Source organism: Hippoglossus hippoglossus, chromosome 21, assembly GCF_009819705.1.
Source record: "Hippoglossus hippoglossus isolate fHipHip1 chromosome 21, fHipHip1.pri, whole genome shotgun sequence".
NCBI classification, from domain to species: Eukaryota; Metazoa; Chordata; class Actinopteri; order Pleuronectiformes; family Pleuronectidae; genus Hippoglossus; species Hippoglossus hippoglossus.
This window is the reverse complement of record NC_047171.1, coordinates 12,606,281-12,628,971: the sequence shown is the minus strand read 5'-3', so window position 1 is coordinate 12,628,971 and position 22,691 is coordinate 12,606,281. Positions and strand designations below refer to the sequence as shown.

Here is a 22,691-nt window from a genome sequence, read left to right as displayed (position 1 = left end):
TTAAGACGATGATAAATCTTTTTCAGAAGCAAGTTGCAAAAGAAAAAATTTGATGTTTTTTTCCCCATCGTTTTCACCTCCTGCACTTTTTTGCAGATGAAGGATGAAAAGCCTGTAAGCAGCAGCAGCGGGGACTCCTCTGCCCCCGAGCCCTCTCCGTTCATCCCCCCCGCCAAATCTCAGAGGAGGGATCGTCTGAGCACCTTTTCACCGACCGAGGACACTTTCAAAGACACGGCCAACCTCGTCAAAGAGGACAGTGACGTATAACCCCCCTCTCTCACAGACGGGGAAAAAAAAGACACACTTTGCACAGAATTTATTTTTTTATGCAGCCTGTGTACAAAACTCAAATTGTCTTAGAAAAGAGAGATACATTTCTACAGAATGAAGATAAAAAAAAGTCTCGTGACTATGCCTTCTGACATTTCTTATGCCAATTCTTGTGTTAATGTTCTTTTCTTTATTCTGATGTACAATATGTATATCGTTGCACTGACGCTGCTGATAGAAATGTTAATAAATATGTTTGTAAATATATATTTGTAAATTTGAACAGTAAGATTTTGTCAGAAAATATCTTTGAAATAGATTCCCACGCATAGATCAATGTAAACACAATAACACGTATAAAAGCATTCTGAATGTACAGAATTTATATGATCAAAGGTTATTAGTGTCGGATGATGACGTTTTGGCCACTGAACAAAACGGAGGATGGATTTGTTCATCTGTCACGTTTATATACCTCATTTCAGGGCTGAAAAATTCAAGCAAACTCATGTGGATTCTAACTCGTGAGCCAAAACAAACATGTGAAACATACTTAATGTTTTTTTAATCTCCACCTACATTCCCTGACTTTGTGACTTTGAATCAACGTGATCATTTTGTTTTTATCTTTAGCAATGATATTGGAATAATGGCCAAAATAGTTTGGGACAATACTTGAACACGCCCCATGTATGTTGCATGGAAATTAATTTATGTAGTCGATGATCTGGGAGAGCGACACATGACCTGAGGATGTAGAGAGTCATTTTATAAACAAGGTGAATGAATCCTTTGCAGAATGATCTGTTTTGTATCTTAATGAGGACCAATTAAAACTCTACCTGTGATCATGGAGAAACGTGTGGTTTAAATACTGCTGCTGAGACGTGAATGAATAAATTTGCTATTTTGTAACAAAGTCTGGATGTGTTCTTTTTTATTTTTACGACATCAATTTTCATGTTTTCATACATTTACACTGCTCACAGTAAAAATCTGTGGGTACCACGGGTCAGTAGTTTTAATCTACAACTTGTCTTCTACATGTTTCTTGTATCTTTGGGCGAAGGAAGAAGCATGTTGATGACAAAGTCTGAAACAAATGATGGCAGATAGGACAGAGGAATCCAGAGGAGCTTGGCGTCCCAGCCGGCACTGTAACGGGCCCGAGGGAATCGAGCCGTCAGCGCGTGCTCCATACACCTGGTCACCTTGGAGATGTCTGGACTGCACAGTAAACCCATGGAGAAGTTCTGAGCTTTCACATCTGATCGAGAGGAAAGAGGAAATCATTTAGAGTATTTACTATGAGACACTTGCTGAATGAAATTCACTTCCACTCACAGTCTTCAAGGTACGTGGCTCCGTATGAGGCTCGAACATCTTGAGGGAGGCGAGTCCACAGCCTCCTCAGGTCGGCCTCTATGAGATCCAGACGTGTCACAGCTGTTTTGAAGAAACCAGGCTCGATGATGCTCACTTTCACACCAAAGGCCTTCATGTCCTTCCTGGACAGGAGAAACAGACGATAGCGTTTCTTTACTGCAACAAAAGTTTATCTTACTTCTGTCAATTTTTCTATAAAAGCAGGTTAACTAACAGCCAACATTTTACGGCTGTGGTGTAAAGTAACTAAGCTACCCCTTGAGGTGAGGGTGCAACATGCACTTTCACCACTAGATGTCACTGAAATCTACAGACTGAACCTTCAAATACAACCTGGCATAAGCCTATACTCCTACTTTACTTGAGTATTTGTTTGTTTGTTGGCAGGATTACACAAAAAGTACTCAACCGATTACCATGACATTTTGTGGAGGGGTGGGGCATGACCTAAGAAGGAACCTGTTAAACTTTTGGTGTGGATCTGGATCAGGGGGCAGATCCAGGATTTGTTTTCTTTCACTTTCTTTAACGTTGTTTGGATGTTAGCATTTTTCAACATTTTCGTTGATTTCTCAGATAGTAATTCATGGATCTCGATGAAAAAGACAAGTCATGTTTCTTCAACATGAAGAAAATATGATGATTTGAAATAAAACACATTGCTCTGTTAAAGATGAAATCAGTGGTCGTGTCCACATGTTTCAGATATAAGTTATTAGCGTTTATAGCAGCTTTTTACATTCTTTTATTCAAGCAACCCAAAGAGGTATTTCATAGAAGCATATTGTGACGACCCCCCCTGCTCCTATTCTGTTTGTCTTGGTTGTGCTCTTTCCCTTTCAGGAGGTGGCAGCAGAGTGGAGGTCGTCAGGAAGGTTCACCTGGGTGGGTGGTCTCGAGCCTATTTAGCCGCCTGGCTCAGTCTCTTTCTCTCTCTCTCATTTCACACATGTACTCCTGGGTTATTTTCTTTCAGTTTTCAACCGGTTGTATCTTCCACTCACTCATGCACTTCTTTACATTACAGATTTTTACTGACTAAGAAGCATCTTGTTTTCTTCTTTTTGTAAATAGTTTGATTTAATAAACACTTTTTTGATTGACAACCGTTGGTGTATTCTCCCTCCAATTTCTGTTTGTTTGAACCGTGAGCCAGTTCAGACATTATACTAGGAGAAATGTCAGAAATATGAAGACATATTTGTTTTGCAGGTCACCCACCCAACTGTTTACAGTTTCAAACCAAATATTGGTCCTCTGAAATAACTTTATAGGTTTCAAAGTTGTCAAGTGTGTGTTGAAATGTTCTTTCTTTGTTGACTCAATCAAAGGTGCGTTATTCACTGTACATCTGTGTGATGATTTACATCGTTGAAAAGACTGGAGCAGGACACAAACATGGGGAGCCTCTCCAGAAAAAGTGACAGAGCAGCTGCTTATTACCTCCGCAATGGAGGTTATGTTTCACCCCTGTATGTTTGTCGGTTGGTTTGTATGTAAAACACTGCTGGACAGATTAACATGCAGCGTTGTGGATGGATGTGGTAAGGGTCAGGGAAGGATTAATTCAAGTTTGGTGTGGATTCAGATTAGGATGTGGATCAACATGGCGAAATAACACACAGTTTTTTTTTTGGTGACATTTTCACCAATTTCTCTAGGATTAATTCAATAATTCATATATCTGTTATCTAAAAGATATAAAGAAGATACTAAGGGACTATATTGGGCCTTCGCAAAGAAACTGGTTTTCAGGGCACAGTCAAAGCACAAGTAAAAGTCCTTTAAGTGGTTATGGAAATTTTCACATTCAAAGTAAACTGTGGTGGATTGTAGGTCCCAACCTGTCATTCGTAGTCATTAGAATTTTCTTAATGACCCTTTTACAACTTACACATCTTAATGAACAAATACGATTGACGCCTAACCTGAGGCTTACATCAGACATTCACATTCCACCTTTGGGATAATAGTTGAGTTTAGACAGTTAATAAATTTACTTAGATGAACATTAAGGTTTCAGTTCAAACATTTACTTTGACCTGACCGAGTGATAATCAGTCTGACAGAATTACAGGGCTGTAAAATCACTTATATAAAGTCAGAGGCCTTGGGTCATTGTTCTGGACTCTTATTGTCTCCAGAGAATAAGTTTGATTATCTTTTCTCTGCTGCGATATATAAATATGTGGTCTTTTATTTCATGTATTTGAACAAAATGTAATTCGGTCTGTTACTCACCTCGATCTCTGTCTTTTTCTTCTTCTCATTGTTTTCTGTTGCTGATAATGATAGCAGTGTTTTTGAACACTAATTATTTACAATTTGACTTCTCTCCAAATGACCCCTTGGGAAGAGTTAATCTTTAGCCTATTGGACACGACAGGTTTGTTTTGTTTCTACCAACTTCTTTACAGCATGTTAATGTTGACATCGTGAGGTGATGAGTCACTTTTGCGTCCATCTACCTGAGGCTGTCAGAAAAGGCTTGCACTCCATATTTGGACAGGCAGTAACCTCCACCAATCATAGACAGTCTGCCCAGAATACTGGACACGTTCACCACCCTGCCCTGGGCTTTCTTCAGCAGCGGCAGAGTCTGGAGCGTCACCTCGATGACTCCGATCAGATTCACATCCAAAACCTTTGTGAAGTCCTGCAGATCCATCCACTCTACTGGACCGATGGGTATGGACCTGCCGGCGTTGTTCACCAGCCCCCACAGACCTGCAGAGAAAAGGCCGCAGGGATCAGCTTCTCATCTTTATTTCTCTTTTGTAAATAAATAATCAGTGAATGTAATTTTCACAGATATCTGAAATGTCTTTTAGAATGCAGGTAGTGACGTGCACACAGTTATGAGTTTGAAATCTGAAAGGTTCAGTGTGTCAGATTTAGGTGAAAGGGAGCTATTGGCAGAAATCGAATAAAAAATCCTCCCAGTGATGATTTCAAAAGTGTGTTTCATCTAAATTGTATGAATTGTTGTTTTCCTAACCCTAGAATGGCCCCTTTATATTCAAATACTTTATATTTACATCAGGAGCAGGTCCTCTCTACAGAGGCCGCCATGTTTTTTACAGTAGCCAAGACTGGACAAACTAAACACCTTTTGAGTTGTTATGACAACTGAAGGCTAGCACAGGTTCTCCAGGATTCGAAGCGGAGGGTGTGGTGAGGGGTATTCAGCTGCAACATGCAACTTCACCAATCTTCACTAATCTTATCTTGTGGAATGAAAATACTTTTAAACAATATATTTTAAATGAAAAAGTGCTCTTTTTAGATTCTGTCATTCTTTAAATATGACACACACACACACAGGGTAAATCTACAGTAAAAATAAAGCTTGTGGAAAAGCTTGTAAAAAGTTTGAAATGAAGTCAGGATTATTTATCTGTAAACCAGATTTATGTGTAAAGAAGCTTTACTCTCTCTGAAAGTTAAAGTGCTATCATCAGGAGAAGGATGAGTTGATGATGGGATGGTCCAGGTTGCCTTATCTCCCCCAGTGCCTCACTCTGACTGGCACCCTATCTCTCTCTCTCTCTCTCTGTGTGTGTGTGTGTGTGTGTGTGTGTGTGTGTGTGTGTGTGTGTGTGTGTGTGTGTGTGTGTGTGTGTCCACCCGGCCCACCTCTCTCTCCGACCTCTCTGCTCACAAACTCCACCGCCCTCCTGATGCTCTCACTGTCTGTAACATCCAGCAGGAGGGTCTTCAGTCTGGACGAGGCCGCCGCTGCCAAATCGGCAGCACCTTTCTCTGTGAGACAAGCTGCTATCACATGGACACCTTTTCTGTCCAGCTGTCTAGCCAGCAGATTCCCAAAGCCGCTGTCACAGCCTGTGATCAACACGTGCTTCTGGCCGAAGCCCCCGACCCTCTGGGAGTCTCTGATGTACCAGCGGATGGCAGCGAGAGTGGCCAGAAGTAAAGCAGATGTTAAGACCAGATGTGGCAGGGTTACCTAAAACACACAACTCACTTTGAATCCACGCTCTGACTCATGTTAATCCGGAAAACAAACGTATTCATGCAAATGGTGCAAACAGAAAGAGGAATCAACTCACCTCTAATAGATATGCGGTTAAACTGTCAGTTGAAACCTGAATGGAGAAGAATGAGGTTCTTAAAAGCACAACATTCATGCTCCCACGCGATGAACATGTAAAGTGCATCGATTTTCCAACAACATGATCAAACATTATGCACAAATAACCTTCACTTCTGCACTGTCCACTCCCTCCTCATTAACAAAGATCCTTATTAGGAATGAGGAGCAGGGATCTGAAGCAATAAAACAAACCCATCCATCCATTATTAATACAACTTATCCTCTGAGTGTTGTGGGGCAGACCCCTGGGTACATTAGGCAAGAGGTGGGGTCCACCCTGTCCACCCTACTGCAGGTCAGTTTAACAGTTTCAGAAACAAAGCTACAACCAGCATCACCACAGGCCAAACAATCAGCCCATTACAAACAAACAGCCCATTACAAACAAACAGCCCATTAAAAAACCAACAGCCCATTCCAAACAAACGCCCTATTCAAAACAAACATGTTTAGAACAGACACTGCAATAGTCTAATACATTAAAGAATGATCATACCACACATCAAGTTAATTTTTCAGTATTTAGATAATGGGATGAGTTTAAGTCCACGACACTCTGCAACACAAATTGACCAGAGATGACACAAGATTAAGAGATTTTTGTTTGTGGGGGTCAAATTATTTTAAAAAAACCACATCTTGATTATATTTTGTGTTATTTTCTACAACACAAACCTCACCACAGTTACCTGCAGTGGAAATCCCAAAAGTAGGCAGGTGAACCTTTAAAGCATTTCTTTCCCCCACTTGACCACCAGATGGCACCAATAAATAAACATAAATGGTTCTCAAAGCATGTGCTCCTTAGTTTGACTTGAATAATGAAAACAAGTTAATATTCACATGGCAGATGTTTGAGTACTTCCAACTAGCCTCAAGCCACAGTTAACACAAATCTCATTTATCATAATAATAATAATAATAATAATAATAATAATAACAGCACACATACCATGGTTGCAGTTGTTTAGATATAGGTGTGTCTTCCTGATCCCGAAAATTTATCAGGAAAAACTAAATGTGGTGAAGATCCTGTCTCAGTCAACACTGGCCCCTCCACGAGAAACTTAAGTTTGTCTGACTTCTGTGCGTCTGCAGAGTCAAGGTCCATAAGTGGATGTAACTGTTTCACCAGCACACGATTGTGTAATAGACAACACCAGATTACATGACCACTGGATTTGATAACTCCAGTCCCCTTTACCTCAGATACTATCTGAAAACAGTGCGACTCGACCCCAAGGTTGCAGAGCAAATGTCGATTATGGTCATTGATATTGAAAACAAACAATATGTTTACAATCGTAGGAGCAGGTTTACACAGGTGGAGTGGAGACAGAGTCCATCAAGACCAGGAGCCCACTGAGGTCAGCAGGAGGAAGCATCTTAAAAAGACAAATTCCTCCTGTTCTGGCTCCGGCCCCTGCTCTCCGTCCCTCACCTGGTTACAATCCTGCTGTCCTGGAACCCAGCATTACACCCCTCACCTTGGATATAACCTTCTGGACCTGTCACCCTGTCATTGCTCCTGCCTCAGCATAAAGCTCCTGGCTCCCCACTACCAGCTCCAGCTCTCCCTAAACTCCAGCCTGGCAATAACTACCTTTCACCTACTCCTATCTCCCCGTCTGTGTTTTCGCTCCTGGGTTGACCTGTCCAACAGTCCCACTTAACAACATTTACCCTAAGAAACCACATTTAAATTCCCTAGCTCCAGATTTGTATTTGGATCTGGACCAAATTGCACACACCCATAAATATTAGGCCCCTAAACAGTCCATATTTGTTTCCATCAAAATCCATGAATGATTTTCTGAAAAATCAACAAAAATGTTTAAATGAATCTCGCATTGTTAAAGAAAGTGAAAAAAATTTAAATCCTGGATCCACCCCCTGATCCAGATCCACACCAAAATTGAATGGGTTCTTCCCTGACCCATATCTAATCCTTCCACCAAGTTTTCTCATAATCTGTCAGTTAGTTTTTGTTTAATCTTGCTTACAAACAAACCAACAGACAGGGGTGAAAACATAACCCCTTTGGCGAAGGTAACAACAAGTAAAAATTGTATAATATTTTTTTAACATCCCGGGTAATGAGAAGGTTTGAAAAGTCAAAAGTCCACAAAAAGCAAACATTCGTCATGGAAACATTCACCTTGTAGGAACAAGATATATGTTGTAGGTGTTTGTCCAAAGATCGCAGACTTTTTGGTCTGCCCTGAAGATATCCAGTTACTCATACACTCAAAAAAATGAATCCGGGTTGTTGTTGACTTTATATATATTTTTTATGTTCAGTTTAATTAAAAAACATGAATTTGTTAAGTTAAAATACTTTTTTTTAATCAAGTCAATGTAATTGTGCCTCTAGTTATCTTTACAAAATAATAATGTTTTGGACAAGCTCGAAAAAATTATGTCAAGCCAATTAGGGTCGAGATACTTCTTACATCCAGATGGTGGCAGTAATGCAATGCCAGGTGCAGTAAACCCCCGAAGAAGAAGAACTCTACACTGCGCATGCGTAGAAGGATCTGACCGGAGTTCAAAAATTACTTTTTGGCGGCAGGCAAGTGGAAAGAGGTAAGAGAAATTTCTTTTAACTTTTGTAACCTGCAGTATTATTTATATTGTAAATATGGGTCTTATATGAGATAAATATGTGTCTCATACCACATACTTGCTTGTTTAGTTTTAGAGAGCAGGTGCATATTTAACATGTAGCTAACTAGCTAAGTTAGCTAAACTAGCTAAGTGAGCTACATGTCCCTGGGCGGAGCCCGCCATCCCTTAACAATTTAGCTAAAAACTACAATTCAGTTAAAAAAAACAACAGTGATTTAGCAAATTTTTTAGAAATGTTATAGTCTAGTGGTACTATTTAGTAAAGTTTCAGAGTCAAATCTAAGTACAGTATTGACATTACTGATAGCAGTTTGTCTTTCAGTTGTGCCGCTCTGCTCGGCAGAGTAAACCATCTGCTGGACAATTGTGCGATGATTCCATTTATATCTTTCCCTAAACATTTTTGTATGGTGTGTTAAATATAACAAAGTTATTGTATATGTATTGGTTAACACAGATATATCTGTGATAGGCCATTGTCGGCCGATTATATTATATATATATATTCTGCAGCATTAATTAACATGTTATGTTATTTTCTCCACAATGCTAAAATGAATGCGCGTTAACGTTTTGTTAGATGTTACAAAACATAGGAAAGTGGAATTGTTGTATTGTTGGACCATGTTTTAAAAATTGTTGGATGTTTTTTGCTGTTGGACCATGTTGCAATGTTTTAATAAAAAGTTAAAAAAATAATTTGGTTGTACACAATTCATTTGTGTGGAACCAGTTGACAAAATAGGATTATGTTAAAGTAATTCATAAAAAATACATTGGATGAACACCGTTGAGTTAAGTTAATTGAACTTAAATTTATTATATTACTACTATAAATAAGATATATGTAAGCTGTAAATATATTATTTAAGTCCATACAACATAACTTAAATTGGGTGAACGTAAATTATTTAAATTGGGTGAACGTAAATTGCTTATATTGGGTGAACGTAAATTACTTAAATTGGGTGAACGTAAATATATCCTGTTGATCTGAAGTTATTCTTTTGAGTTGAAACAACTCATTATTATTTCATTACTGTAATTCAAGTTAATTCATTTGGATGAAACTAATAATTTAGCTTTCAACTAACCTAATACAATTTCGTGGAACCAGTTGACAAGATAAATTTAATTAAAGTCAACGAATCATTTTTTTGAGTGTAGGATGTGACAGAACAAGTTCTTCGAAGACAGTTAACATGCAGATGATCAGCCAAAGACTCAGAAACCATCTTCTGCAGCAGAGAGGACACAACCGGCAGCTGCAATTGGTGTTTTGGCCAGGCAGAGACGGTGATATAAGGATTTACTGGTGAGATCTGCAGCAATGAGCTCAATTAAAGGTGCGTTATTCACTGTACATCTGTGTGATGATTTACATCGTTGAAAAGACTGGAGCAGGACACAAACATGGGGAGCCTCTCCAGAAAAAGTGACAGAGCAGCTGCTTATTACCTCCGTTATGTTTCACCCCTGTATGTTTGTCGGTTGGTTTGTATGTAAAACACTGCTGGACAGATTAACATGCAGCGTTGTGGACGGATGTGGTAAAGGTCAGGGAAGGATTAATTCAAGTTTGGTGTGGATTCAGATTAGGATGTGGATCAACATGGCGAAATAACACACAGTTTTTTTTTTGGTGACATTTTCACCAATTTCTCTAGGATTAATTCAATAATTCATATATCTGTTATCTAAAAGATATAAAGAAGATACTAAGGGACTATATTGGGCCTTCGCAAAGAAACTGGTTTTCAGGGCACAGTCAAAGCACAAGTAAAAGTCCTTTAAGTGGTTATGGAAATTTTCACATTCAAAGTAAACTGTGGTGGATTGTAGGTCCCAACCTGTCATTCGTAGTCATTAGAATTTTCTTAATGACCCTTTTATAACTTACACATCTTAATGAACAAATACGATTGAGGCCTAACCTGAGGCTTACATCAGACATTCACATTCCACCTTTGGGATAATAGTTGAGTTTAGACAGTTAATAAATTTACTTAGATGAACATTAAGGTTTTTTTCCTGATCTGTGATAAAGTGCATGACCTGCCATTGTGAGAAAATTGACATCTCAAAGGAACACCGAAGAGAAAAACTCTGCTGTTGGCTTTATTGTGTTAATTTGCAATGTATTTGCTGTCTTTTTCATTCAAATATTTGCATATTTGCATACCTCTACAGCTGTCGATGCAGTTAAGTTTTAGAACATATGTGGCTTTCTAAAGGTTGAAATGGAAACAAATTAATTATAGTAACTTAGTAGATGTTTTTGGGGGTCAATGCCCGCTAGGACAGGTAGTAGATGGCCTGGGTTCGGAATTTGCTCCTTCTTTACAGCCATGATATTATTACAACACAGGTGATTGATAATGCAACAGGAAGGAGGGGGCTCGAGTCCAAAAACACAGCGTGGTAAACGGTGATTGCTCTGTGAGGTTCCCTCTCATGGGGCTGAGGGTTGCCTGGCACGATACTTATAATTGGGATTTAAAGAAGGAAAAACGTACCTGTCGTCACTCAGCCACAGTCAGGACGGCAGATGTAGGTTCTCCAGTTTAAAAAGTTAAAAACGTGTTAAAATCACAACAGACAAATGTTGACAGTGTATAACCACAAATGAGGGGAGCACGCATGCAAATACTTATTTGGGTTATTATTTAGCCCTCAAGTTAAAACAAGTTTCATAAAAACTATTATAATGACTAAAGTTGTGAGCAAGGTTTTACCATCCACCACAGTTTGATTTGTAACAGTAGCTGAACATTACTAATGGCCCTGTGGTCATTCACCCAATTTACAATCACCTGTGGTATTTAACTCAAATTAAATAAACACATTTAGGCTTAAGGACATATTTCCTGGAACCAAACAGTCTTGCCAAATTTCACATTTCACTAACACCACAAATTATATAACTAAGAATAAATATAATGATACAATGATGCCATTGTGATTGTATTTAATGAATGTACTTGGCCTTGCAGAGGCAGCCTAGTAAAGGTCGTACTGGTGACACAAGCCTTATCAGTCTAATGGAGACGTAGATAATGGGAGAGGAGAGTCATAGGTTGCCAGAAAATAAGATAGGATTTTTTCTTCTGATGAGCTTCAGTAGAGTCAGTGGATTTCTGAGGATACCACAGATTCATTGAAAAGTTCAGGTACAGTACATTTTGCTCTTCTTCCACCTCAACCAGGACCCCACCCTCCTCACTAATAGTTGCTGTTGTTAACGTATGTAACTGACCGTTTTGTTGTTGCCTTTAGCATAGTAACCTTTGTGTAGCACATGTGTATTTTCTCTCACATCCTACGTAACAACAGTTTTAGGGAAGCGTTGAGTTTCTCTATGATACTGTTATTGATATTGATTTGGCGCTATACAAAAAATAATAATAATTGACTTGAATGTTCATGCTGCTTGATGAAAAATGTAAGACAACAAAACTAAAAAGAATATCTTGTCAAAATCATCCAACATTTTTATTGATTCTTTATTTATTGCATATGTACTTATACTACTAACTATTTTTTGTGATATACTTAGTGTATTAGTTTACTAATAATGACTATAAAATCATTTACAAATTGAAAACTAACTTTTGTGGGTCAATGGAAATTCAATCTTTGATACAGAAGTCTTAATAAACAGTTGATCATATTTTAAAAAATGCATCCCACTAATCTGATTCCCGACGATTAAACTTCCAAATTATAATTTTGATGATTTTCTACAGTTGCCAAGTAAGCACACACTTGCTTGACTCAGGAAGGTAAACATGAAGAAAGCGTTCAAACTTACACCGATACCAGGTGTCGATAAAGGAGGTGAGTGAGCTTCATTCATTGTGCAAAACTGATGCTTTATTCTAAAAATTAATTATGTGCAATTCTAAATATTGTTTCCCTTCTTCCTCAGCCGATCAAAATGGGTAAGTTTGTGTTGGGCGGACCGGACATATACATATAATATACAACGTTTCAGACCACAATAGATTTTCTGTTGTCATGTTATTTATTCCCTTTGTAATTTACATGTTTGACAGAGATGAGACGAAAAAAGAAAACGCACTGACTGTTGGATACTTTCAGCTGGTAAGTTGATCATATTTGTGTGTGAGCACTAATTTGACATTCACAGAACCGTGATCCCAATCTTCATTTACCAAATTATACCAAATTCTTCTGACATTTTTGGACTAGCTGTATTCTAAGACATTATTTATGTTACTTGGGACATTCCAGTACGCTTTTGAGTTCTTTTGTGATGTCGTTATGATTATGATTTTAGAACTGTGAGTGAAGCTATGTGCATGGTGTGACACCCAGAATAGGTGTGGAGAAAAACCTGCATATTTTTTTATCAAAAACAGGGAGCAATACTCAGAAGATCCCTCTCTCTGGTCAGTTTATCACAGTATTGTACAGAAAAGTTACGGATGATGTTAAAAGCCACACTCAGGTTTATTCCCTTGTCTGAATGATAATTTATTTTTTAGACAGAGTAGACAAAACCATCCAGTGAAGTGGAGTAACAAGTTCATTCGACTTGCCATTTTGAGTTTGATGGACTTTTACAATATGTAAATGATATACAACAACAACAACTAGATTTAAAGTAAACCTAACTTAAAACTAATAAACATGTTTTCTCCTTCGTTTTCCTAGATTTTTTAAAAGTAAGATCAACTTGTCAAATTGTACAGTGTAGGTACTGACTGCAATGTGCAACTTTGCCAGTATTACATCTTAAAATTTTGGATGTGTCAGAGTCTTTTTCGCTAATTCAACTCAGATTTCAACTTTTCTTTCAGCAGTTCTTGGCAAATTCTGTATCATTAGCAGGGAAATGCATTAATTAGTTAGTTAATACCTGAGTCCTTCAATTTCTACAATCTTAATATATATCTCCAGCATACAGTTTGTCTTCATTCCATTTTTATCTCGCAGTTCCAGTTTGCCACCAGGAAAGAAATCGCTATGATGGTGGTGGGGAGTTTGTGTGCTCTCGTACATGGCGCCGTGCCACCTGCCATGCTTCTAGTGTACGGTGAGATGACGGACATGTTTGTGAATTATGAGCTTGAGGCCCAAGAACTCAAAGATCCAAACAAGATGTGCGACAACAACACCATTTATTGGATAAATGGCTCAGTTTATGAAATGGCTGAAAACACCACTGTCTACTGTGGGTGAGTCATGAGTTTATTGCTGATATGAATGTTGTTACAGTGTGTAGGAGCTGTTGTTAACTGTTTTATTGTCTTCACAGAACGGATATTGAAGCACAAATGACCATGTTCGCATATTACTATGTTGGAACTGGATTAGGAGTCCTGATTTTGAGTTATTTACAAGTAAGTATTTCTGCTTTAATTTATTCCCCCATAGAGTAATTTTGTCTTATTACAGTGTGGCACATTTCCTCTACTCAATGAAATCATTTTGTGGCCCGGTGCAGATTACGTTGTGGGTGTCAGCAGCTGCGAGTCAGACTGACAGAATCCGAAAGACTTATTTCCGAAAAGTCATGCAAATGGAGATTGGATGGTTCGACTGCAACTCTGTTGGCGAACTGAACACTAGGATCTCTGAGTGAGTCTGGGGTCTCTGATATCAATGCACGGCTGTGAGAACGCTTTCCAAAGACTCTGTTGTCTTCTGTTTCTTTACAGTGACATGAACAAGATCAACACTTCCATCGCTGACCAGGTGTCGATCTTCATTCAGAGGCTCTCCACGTTTGTGTTTGGCTTCATGGTTGGATTCATGGGTGGCTGGAAGCTGACTTTGGTGGTCATAGCTGTGAGCCCATTGATTGGTCTCAGTACCGGACTCATGGCTATGGTAGGGGTCCAGTTGGGAAACACACATTGTGTTTAAACAGGGGCAGCCCTGTGGTGTGGTGGTTAGCACAGCAGGAAGGTTTAAATCCCGGTTCTGCCAATGTCTTTCTGTGTGGAGTTTGCATGTTCTCCCTCTGTCTCTGTGGGTTTTCTTCCTATTACTCCGGCTTCCTCCCACAGCCCAAAGACAAGTTGGGTTTGGTTGGGTTTGGTTGGGTTTGGTTGGGTTTAGGTTTATCAGAGACTCTTAATTGAGCTTAGAGGTGTGAATGGGAGTATGAGTGGTATTTTGTCCCCTGTGATTCGCTCTCCAGGGGTTGTCTCCAGCTCCCTCAAAGGATAAGCAGTATACATAATGGATGGATGGATGGACATCGTGTTTAAACAAAAAAGTGATATGTTTTTAATGTTTTATGTCTTCTGGTTACTTCTTCCTGAAGGCTGTGGGCCAGCTGACCGGAAAAGGGCTGAAGGCCTACGCAAAGGCAGGGGCAGTGGCTGATGAGGTCCTGTCCTCCATCAGAACAGTAGCAGCATTTGGTGGGGAAGAAAAAGAAGCCGAGAGGTATTTTGTCATTTTCTAACAACTCAAAAGGTTTTCCTGTTTTGCATGTGATGATGGGCAAAATGCTTCTGCATTCAAAATGAAATGCAAATTCTGGACAGGTACGACAGAAACCTTGTGGAAGCTCTGAGCTGGGGTGTGAGAAAGGGCATGGTCCTGGGACTGTTTCAGGGATTCATGTGGTGCATCGTTTTCCTCTGTTACGCTCTGTCCTTTTGGTATGGATCCCAATTGGTCATCGAGACCAAGGAGTTGTCCCCTGGTAGCCTTGTCCAGGTATGTAAATTCACTGGAACATCTGATACTTTATTCAATTTTGGCATTTCAGAAACAGTGGCAGTTGTTTCACCATTTTCTGCTGTTTGTTTGCAGGTATTTTTCGCAGTGCTTATTGGAGCTATAAACCTGGGTCAAGCATCATCTTGCCTGCAGGCCTTTGCTTCTGGTCGAGCAGCAGCAAAGACCATCTTTGACACAATTGAGCGGGTAAATCATGATGATGTTAAAGACTTCATTACAGATACAATCCAGATTGGAAAGATCGCATTTTAAGAGAAAGGTTCTTCTGCTGCTGTGTTCACAGGAACCAAAAATTGATTGTTTCTCAGATGAGGGTCACAAATTAGACAAAGTGAAAGGTGACATTGAGTTCCACAATGTCACTTTCTTCTACCCGTCCCGGCCCGAAGTCAAGGTGATTGTCTTTGCCGAGCAGTTCTGACAGTCCACATCTCACTTCTCAAGACTAAACTGATCGAAAACCACCTATTTGTTTCAGATTTTAAATAATCTGAGCATGCAGGTCAAAGAAGGAGAAACCACAGCTTTTGTTGGACCGAGTGGATCTGGAAAGAGCACGGCAATCCAGCTCATCCAGAGGTTTTATGACCCAGATGAAGGAATGGTAATGATCTGACTGACGACACGTGACATCATTGGGAAGATTGAAGCCTTCAGTGTAGCATCACGTCTGAAATTTTCATTCTCAGGTGACGTTGGACGGCCACGACATCCGCACTTTAAACATCAAGTGGGTCCGCTCCCTCATTGGTATTGTAGAGCAGGAGCCGGTGCTGTTTGCTACAACCATAGCTGAAAATATCCGCTTTGGTAAACCAGGAGTCACCATGGAAGACATTATCCAGGCAACAAAAGAATCCAATGCCTATAATTTTATTATGGAGCTGCCCCAGGTAAGTTTCGATAACACACATTCTGAACCTGTCTTAATGCAAACTATGAAACGATAACTAACCAAAAAGGCTTTAATTAATATTCTCCAGAGATTTGACACTTTGGTGGGAGAAGGTGGAGGCCAGATGAGTGGAGGCCAGAAACAGAGGATCGCTTTAGCTCGAGCTCTGATCCGAAACCCTAAGATCCTTCTGCTGGACATGGCCACGTCCGCTTTAGACAATGAGAGTGAAGCTGTTGTCCAGGAAGCACTGGATAAGGTGAGCCACACTGTCACTACACTACATGACACAACACACTTCATTACCTCATTGTGTTTTGTGGAATAAAACTAAAAACTGGAATATGTGCAGGTGCGCATGGGCAGAACAACAATTTCTGTAGCCCACCGTCTTTCCACGATTAAAACTGTAGAAGTCATCATTGGCTTCGAGCATGGGCGGGTGGTGGAGAAAGGAACGCACAGTGAGCTTCTGGAAAAGAAAGGTGTTTACTTCACCCTGGTCACCCTGCAGAACCAAGGCACATCCAGCAAAACTAATGGTAGGATTGCATTTCCCAACCTCAGGCTACGTTCACACCAAGAAAACCTGCTTCAGAAAATAATGCTAGGGCCTGCATTGTTTGGCATGTGTTTAGAAGTATGTGCATGCAAACATTCAGTAAAAGATCAAATTTGATGGTTGCTGGATCAATGAAATTTTGCAAAAGTTTGAAAATAGAAGATCCATGCTCCTAAAGCTCCTGTTAAAGGATTTATTTGCAATGTTAAAAATGAAGTTCATACAAATTTGACATGAAACTAGTGGAATATATTCTAATAAGCTTTGATTGTTGTAGTCCTACATTTTAAACTTGACATCACTGACTTACTTTACTGGTCAAGAGGGCACGCAATAGGTCCAGCTAATAGTGAGTGCCCTCTGCTGGATCAAGAGGCAAACTCCTTCTACATTTTGACATCTTACCAGGGGGCTAGCTGAAAAGGTTCCTGAAAATGTGCTGAGCAACAGACTCAGACATTTGCGTTCTCTCATACAGCCCCTAAAACATCAGTGCATGTCTGAAAACAGCGTATGTTGGAAATAAAACTACTGTAAACCACCTCCTCTGTCTTTGTCGCCGTTTACCCACAATTTCCTCCCAGTCCCTGGAAGGACCCCAGGTTTGTTGAAACAGCTCATTTCAAAGTGCACAGCAGGAGTCACAGGGTAATCCCCTTAAGACACACAGGAAGGATGCTCCAGAAATTTTATTAAAGCCCTACTGATTCCCCCCCCCCCCCCCCCCCCCCCAGATGAAGTCAGTCCTGCTCAGAGAGAGGAAGTTGATGTGAAAATGAGGAGTGGGAGCTGCAGATCCAATAAAAGGTATAAATCCAGCAAAAAAAAAACATTTCAGAAAAATGTGATAACAGATCATAATGCCAACATTATAATAATTTAATGTTCTGATATTACTCTTGTAGGAATTCTGTTCGTCTACGGTCTCACAGCACACTGTCAAGCCATGATGTCCCTGATGCTTTATCAGGCAGCCTCAGGATATTTCCCAACATGGAGATTGAAACAGAATATGTACTTTGCTTATATTATTATATTATATTGTGTTTTTTTATGTAATATTTGACTTTTATTGCCAATTGTCCTGTGGGGATTAAATTTAATCAATGCATTTTAAACAGAGAAATGAGGATGAGGATGATGAAGATGAAAAAGTGGAGCCTGCCCCAGTTTCACGTGTCCTTAAGTTCAACCAACCAGAGTGGCCCTACCTGCTGCTGGGCTCGCTGGGAGCTGTTGTCAATGGCTCCCTCAACCCCATCTACGCTTTCTTGTTCAGCGAAATTGTTGGTGTAAGGGCTGCTCCCGAGTATTACAATCGATTTGTACTCACTTTTTACTACCTTTTATTGATTCCCTTGATCTTTGTCTTTCCAGACTTTTTCGATTCCCGACCTGAATGAACAGAGGCAACAAATCAACGGGATATGTGTTCTGTTTTGCATTGTGGCTGGGATTTGTTTGTTTTCACAGTTTATAGAGGTTTGCACCATAATTTTCTAACAGGGAGATTCAGTGGGATTCATTCAACTGGGATTTACGTGACGGGAGTATTTTATAGCAATTTTTTTACCTTAAAACAGCAGCTTCAAAGTTAGTGAGTTCACTGACATGCAATAAGGATAATGGGGCCCCTTACCAAGTGGGTAACTGACAGTTGGTTGCAGCTGAAATGACCAGAATCAGATCCAGGAAGTTAAAGAGTAACGCTGATCTGTAGATCAGTTTAAAAGACTTAGAAATCATCAAAAAACAGCGTTTATCTCCAATGTTCAGCAAGGTATCTATTAAAATATCAAAATTAGTGTTGTTACAGCGGTAGCTCTTCTGGCTCTAGAAGCCCGGGATCTTGAGGAATATCAGTTTTGTTTCAGTTCAGTGAGTGGGACTACACAGTCAGAGCTCCGGTTTGTTTTAGGACAGGAGCCTAACAGAAGTAATCCCTTACATGCGGCTGCAGAGAGCACGGTTGCTCAGTTAAAGTTTTGCTTTAATGTTCCAGGCATATGCTTTTTCCAAGTCTGGAGAGCTGTTGACCCGTCGTCTGAGGAAAGTGGGCTTCCAGACTATGTTGAGACAAGAAATCGGGTGGTTTGATGACCCTAGAAATAGCCCAGGAACTCTGACAACCAGACTAGCCACTGATGCATCCATGGTCCAGGGGGTAAGTGGCAATTTTTCAATCCTGTACCTCTATTTCACATTATTTATAAAACAGTGGTTCAGCAGCAAGGACCACACCATCAGCAAGTTGCGTCTAATGATTATGAGCATTGATGTATGAGAGGTTGAAGGATTGTAGCGTCTTTGCTGCGTTTCAGGGAAGGAGGTTGAGGTGTGGTCCTGCTCTTGAAACTCTGCTGGATAGCTTCAACTTTGATAATGTCTGTTTCACATATGGCTGGTTTTGACTTTTGCAGGCAACGGGTTCTCAGATTGGCATGATCATTAACTCATTGACCAACATTGGAGCATCTCTGATCATTGCTTTTTACTTCAGTTGGAAGTTAGCTCTGGTAGTTATTTGCTTCCTGCCATTTATTGGGCTGTCTGGAGCATTACAATCCAAAATTCTGACGGGTTTTGCAAATCAAGATATAAAGGCCATGGAAGCAGCAGGGCAGGTAGGCTCCTCTTTCAGTATGATATGAACATTTTCCACTTAGGCCCATTGATATTTATTAATTTCACTGTAAAAATCATGTAATCTCTGCATTCAGGTGTCCAGTGAAGCTCTTTTCAACATCAGGACCATTGCAGGCTTGGCCAAAGAGAGCTTGTTTGTGGAATCATATCAGCAGAAATTGGAGCCTCCATTTAAATCTGCCAAAAAGAGTGGCCACATCTATGGCCTCTGTTTTGGCTTTGCTGAGTGTGTCATCTTCTTTGCGAATGCTGCTTCGTTTAGATATGGAGGCTATCTGGTTGTCTCTGAGGGTTTATCCTTCATTATCGTTTTCAGGTTGGTAAAACTTCACATTAATCAGATATTTTTCAGCTTCTATAATGATATTCATTTTCTGTTTTGTGGCGTGATTTCCAAGCAATCATATGTTGTTCCTTCAGAGTGATTTCAGTTCTAGTTGTCAGTGCGACGGCATTGGGCAGAGGTGCCGCCTACACTCCAGATTATGCCAAAGCCAAAATCGCTGCAGCTCAGATTTTCAAAATGTTGGACAGATTTCCAAAAATCAGCTTAAGTCCCAAGAATGGAGAGAAATGGGTTCGTGAATTTACTAAATAAGATGGAATAATGATTAATTTGATCATGATGTTACTTTGAAATGATGATGCCTTGTTATCCATCTTTAGGACAACTTCAGAGGTGAAATTGACTTCCTCGACTGCAAGTTCACGTATCCAACACGGCCAGACGTCCAGGTTTTGAAAGGGCTGGTTGTGTCGGTGAAGCCTGGTCAGACTTTGGCGTTTGTCGGGTGCAGCGGCTGCGGTAAAAGCACCAGTATTCAACTATTGGAGAGGTTTTATGACCCAGATGAGGGACAAGTGGTGAGTATACGGATTTAGACATCAGCACAAAATGAGTGTTATTTATTTCAAAGCTATTGTTGATGTCATCTTTTTATTTTCAGATGATTGACGGTCGCCTGTCTCATAGAGTCAATGTGCCGTTCATAAGAGCTCAGATTGGCATAGTATCCCAGGAGCCAGTACTGTTTGGCTGCAGTATAGCAGAGAATATACAGTATGGAGAGAACACGCGCATCGTCAGCATGGAGGAGATTGTAGAAGCTGCTAGGAAAGCCTTCCTTCATGACTTTGTAATGACATTACCAAATGTAAGTGCAAATACATTAATTACTCCCCATTTACGATTTTCTGATATGAACCAAAGCTACAGAACAGCTACTGAATGGATTTAGTGTTGAGATTGTCAACTGTCAGTTGAATACCTAAAAACACATGTATATACACGTGTCACAGTGACTTTATCACATGACAGGTCCAGATTTACCGCCACAATAAAAAGCTTTCTAAATGTCACAATCGCTGACTTCATGACCTTTGTCTTTCTCCACTTCTCCCATCATGTTTACCAACATGTAGAAATACGAAACTCAGGTTGGTCTTCAGGGCTCTCAACTGTCAAGAGGACAAAAACAGCGCATTGCCATCGCCCGGGCCATTGTCAGGAAGCCCAAGATCCTGCTCTTAGATGAGGCGACCTCTGCCCTGGACACAGAGAGCGAAAAGGTGACACGTTTCTTAACGCTATCAAACAACATAACACATAAAGCCAGGTTTTATCGTGTATTTATTTGCATATTTATTTGATCGGGACAGTTCTCAATAATTAACAGACAAAATACTATTAATGAAGAAGAAAAGACTGTATAATCTCTGTAATCCATAATAAATCTAAAATCCAATTTTCATCTGACGTCCCTGCAGCCAGTTTAAACAATGTGACTTGAAATAAAATAAAATAATCTATTTTATATATAATTACAGATATCTATGGATAATCCATATGGCTTGTACATATCATCCAAACTAAGTGTAAAACAAACAAAGGATTAAAATGCTACGTCTGAGACTAAATACATTATGAAAATTAAACCGTATAATACAACACATACAATACAAAGCCACAGACATGCATGTAAACTAAATCACATGAGACGTAAGTGGAATGATTACATATGGTGATGCCTTTGGTTTGTTATATGTCTTAAGTTTGTATTTAAAAGTTAGACAATCTCTTAAAATGTATTTTAATCAAATACATCCTCTCTATATTTACACAAGACACCAAGAGGTCTTACTTGAAGTGGGACTGTTAATAAGAAAGATTTTTTTTTCCTGCAGATCGTCCAGTCTGCTCTGGATGAGGCAAGAAAAGGACGAACCTCCATCGTCATCGCTCACAAGCTCTCTACCATCCAGTCTGCTGACACCATCGCAGTGATGTCACAAGGAGTCATCATAGAGCTCGGCACACATGATGAACTCATGGCCACGAGGGGCGCCTATCATAAACTGGTCACAACAGGCGCTCCTATCAGCTAGGCACCTGAAGCCACGTATGATGGGCATTGAACTTTAAAATATATATATTTGTTTCGGCCTTATAGTACTTTTAATTGTTGGCTTGTCATGTTGTGGTGTCACACTGAAAAAGTCTTCGATGCACTGACTCAGAATCAGAAAAAAAATTTTTTGATCCCCATTGTTACAATGCAAGAGTAGAAATATAAGCATATAAAGAAAATATATAAATTAAAATGGATATGGATATGTGTGAGTATTGCTGGCATTGTAATGGTGAAGCACTCCACAGAGCAAGGCAATAAAACAGTATCAATAACTGTCACAATATAATTGTCCAATGTACACTACCGTTCAAAAGTTTGGGGTCACCCAGACAATTTCGTGTTTTCCATGAAAACTCACACTTTTATTTATCAAATGAGTTGCAAAATGAATAGAAAATATAGTCAAGACATTGACAAGGTTAGAAATAATGATTTTTATTTGAAATATTAATTTTGTTCTTCAAACTTTGCTTTCGTCAAAGAATGCTCCATTTGCAGCAATTACAGCATTGCAGACCTTTGGCATTCTAGCTGTTAATTTGTTGAGGTAATCTGTAGAAATTTCACCCCACGCTTCCTGAAGCACCTCCCACAAGTTGGATTGGCTTGATGGGCACTTCCTGCGTACCATACGGTCAAGCTGCTCCCACAACAGCTCAATGGGGTTGAGATCTGGTGACTGCGCTGGCCACTCCATTACAGACAGCATACCAGCTGTCTGCTTCTTCCCTAAATAGTTCTTGCATAATTTGGAGGTGTGCTTTGGGTCATTGTCCTGTTGTAGGAGGAAATTGGCTCCAATCAAGCGCTGTCCACAGGGTATGGCATGGCGTTGCAAAATGGAGTGATAGCCTTCCTTATTTAAAATCCCTTTTACCTTGTACAAATCTCCCACTTTACCAGCACCAAAGCAGCCCCAGACCATCACATTACCTCCACCATGCTTGACAGATGGCGTCAGGCACTCTTCCAGCATCTTTTCACCTGTTCTGCGTCTCACAAATGTTCTTCTGTGTGATCCAAACACCTCAAACTTTGATTCGTCTGTCCATAACA

At 39.9% G+C, this 22,691-nt stretch overlaps 3 protein-coding genes across 10 annotated transcripts in view; 2 read left to right on the top strand and 1 right to left on the bottom strand.

Moving 5' to 3' along the window:
* lrp2a (low density lipoprotein receptor-related protein 2a) overlaps nucleotides 1-1,192 on the top strand; it is a 49,034-nt gene extending 47,842 nt beyond the window's left edge. For all 6 annotated transcript variants that reach the window (XM_034573898.1, XM_034573895.1, XM_034573897.1 and 3 more), the window contains one exon: nucleotides 97-1,192. In XM_034573898.1, coding sequence (XP_034429789.1) covers nucleotides 97-270 — 174 coding nt within the window. In that variant the 3' untranslated portion in view covers nucleotides 271-1,192. The remainder of the gene's footprint in view (nucleotides 1-96) is intronic.
* On the bottom strand, nucleotides 305-7,510 carry rdh1 (retinol dehydrogenase 1). Of its 2 annotated transcripts, XM_034573937.1 has the most exons (6): nucleotides 6,726-7,510; nucleotides 5,730-5,765; nucleotides 5,296-5,626; nucleotides 4,128-4,386; nucleotides 1,618-1,781; nucleotides 305-1,540 (listed from the first exon to the last, which is right to left on the bottom strand). In XM_034573937.1, the coding sequence occupies exons 1-6, from the start codon at nucleotides 6,726-6,728 to the stop codon at nucleotides 1,314-1,316; spliced, it is 1,020 nt and encodes a 339-aa protein (XP_034429828.1). In that variant the 5' UTR covers nucleotides 6,729-7,510; the 3' UTR covers nucleotides 305-1,313. The 2 variants fall into 2 exon arrangements, with proteins under 2 accessions (XP_034429828.1, XP_034429829.1); XM_034573938.1 differs by lacking the exon at nucleotides 5,730-5,765 and having other exon boundaries at nucleotides 6,726-7,504.
* Nucleotides 4,291-21,802, top strand: abcb11a (ATP-binding cassette, sub-family B (MDR/TAP), member 11a). 2 transcript variants are annotated; one of them, XM_034573910.1, is made up of 28 exons: nucleotides 4,291-4,399; nucleotides 12,148-12,238; nucleotides 12,330-12,342; nucleotides 12,457-12,505; nucleotides 13,361-13,602; nucleotides 13,683-13,767; nucleotides 13,872-14,005; nucleotides 14,086-14,257; nucleotides 14,697-14,821; nucleotides 14,923-15,097; nucleotides 15,194-15,307; nucleotides 15,405-15,515; nucleotides 15,600-15,725; nucleotides 15,811-16,014; nucleotides 16,105-16,275; nucleotides 16,369-16,558; nucleotides 17,313-17,385; nucleotides 17,484-17,592; nucleotides 17,700-17,870; nucleotides 17,956-18,060; nucleotides 18,581-18,742; nucleotides 18,999-19,202; nucleotides 19,299-19,540; nucleotides 19,645-19,801; nucleotides 19,891-20,088; nucleotides 20,172-20,378; nucleotides 20,647-20,793; nucleotides 21,409-21,802. In XM_034573910.1, exons 2-28 carry the CDS (start codon nucleotides 12,190-12,192, stop codon nucleotides 21,607-21,609), a joined length of 3,936 nt encoding a protein of 1,311 aa, XP_034429801.1. In that variant the 5' UTR covers nucleotides 4,291-4,399; nucleotides 12,148-12,189; the 3' UTR covers nucleotides 21,610-21,802. The 2 variants fall into 2 exon arrangements, with proteins under 2 accessions (XP_034429801.1, XP_034429802.1); XM_034573911.1 differs by lacking the exons at nucleotides 17,700-17,870; nucleotides 17,956-18,060; nucleotides 18,581-18,742; ... (5 more) ...; nucleotides 20,647-20,793; nucleotides 21,409-21,802 and having other exon boundaries at nucleotides 16,430-16,558.
* The last annotated feature ends 889 nt before the right edge of the window (nucleotides 21,803-22,691 follow it).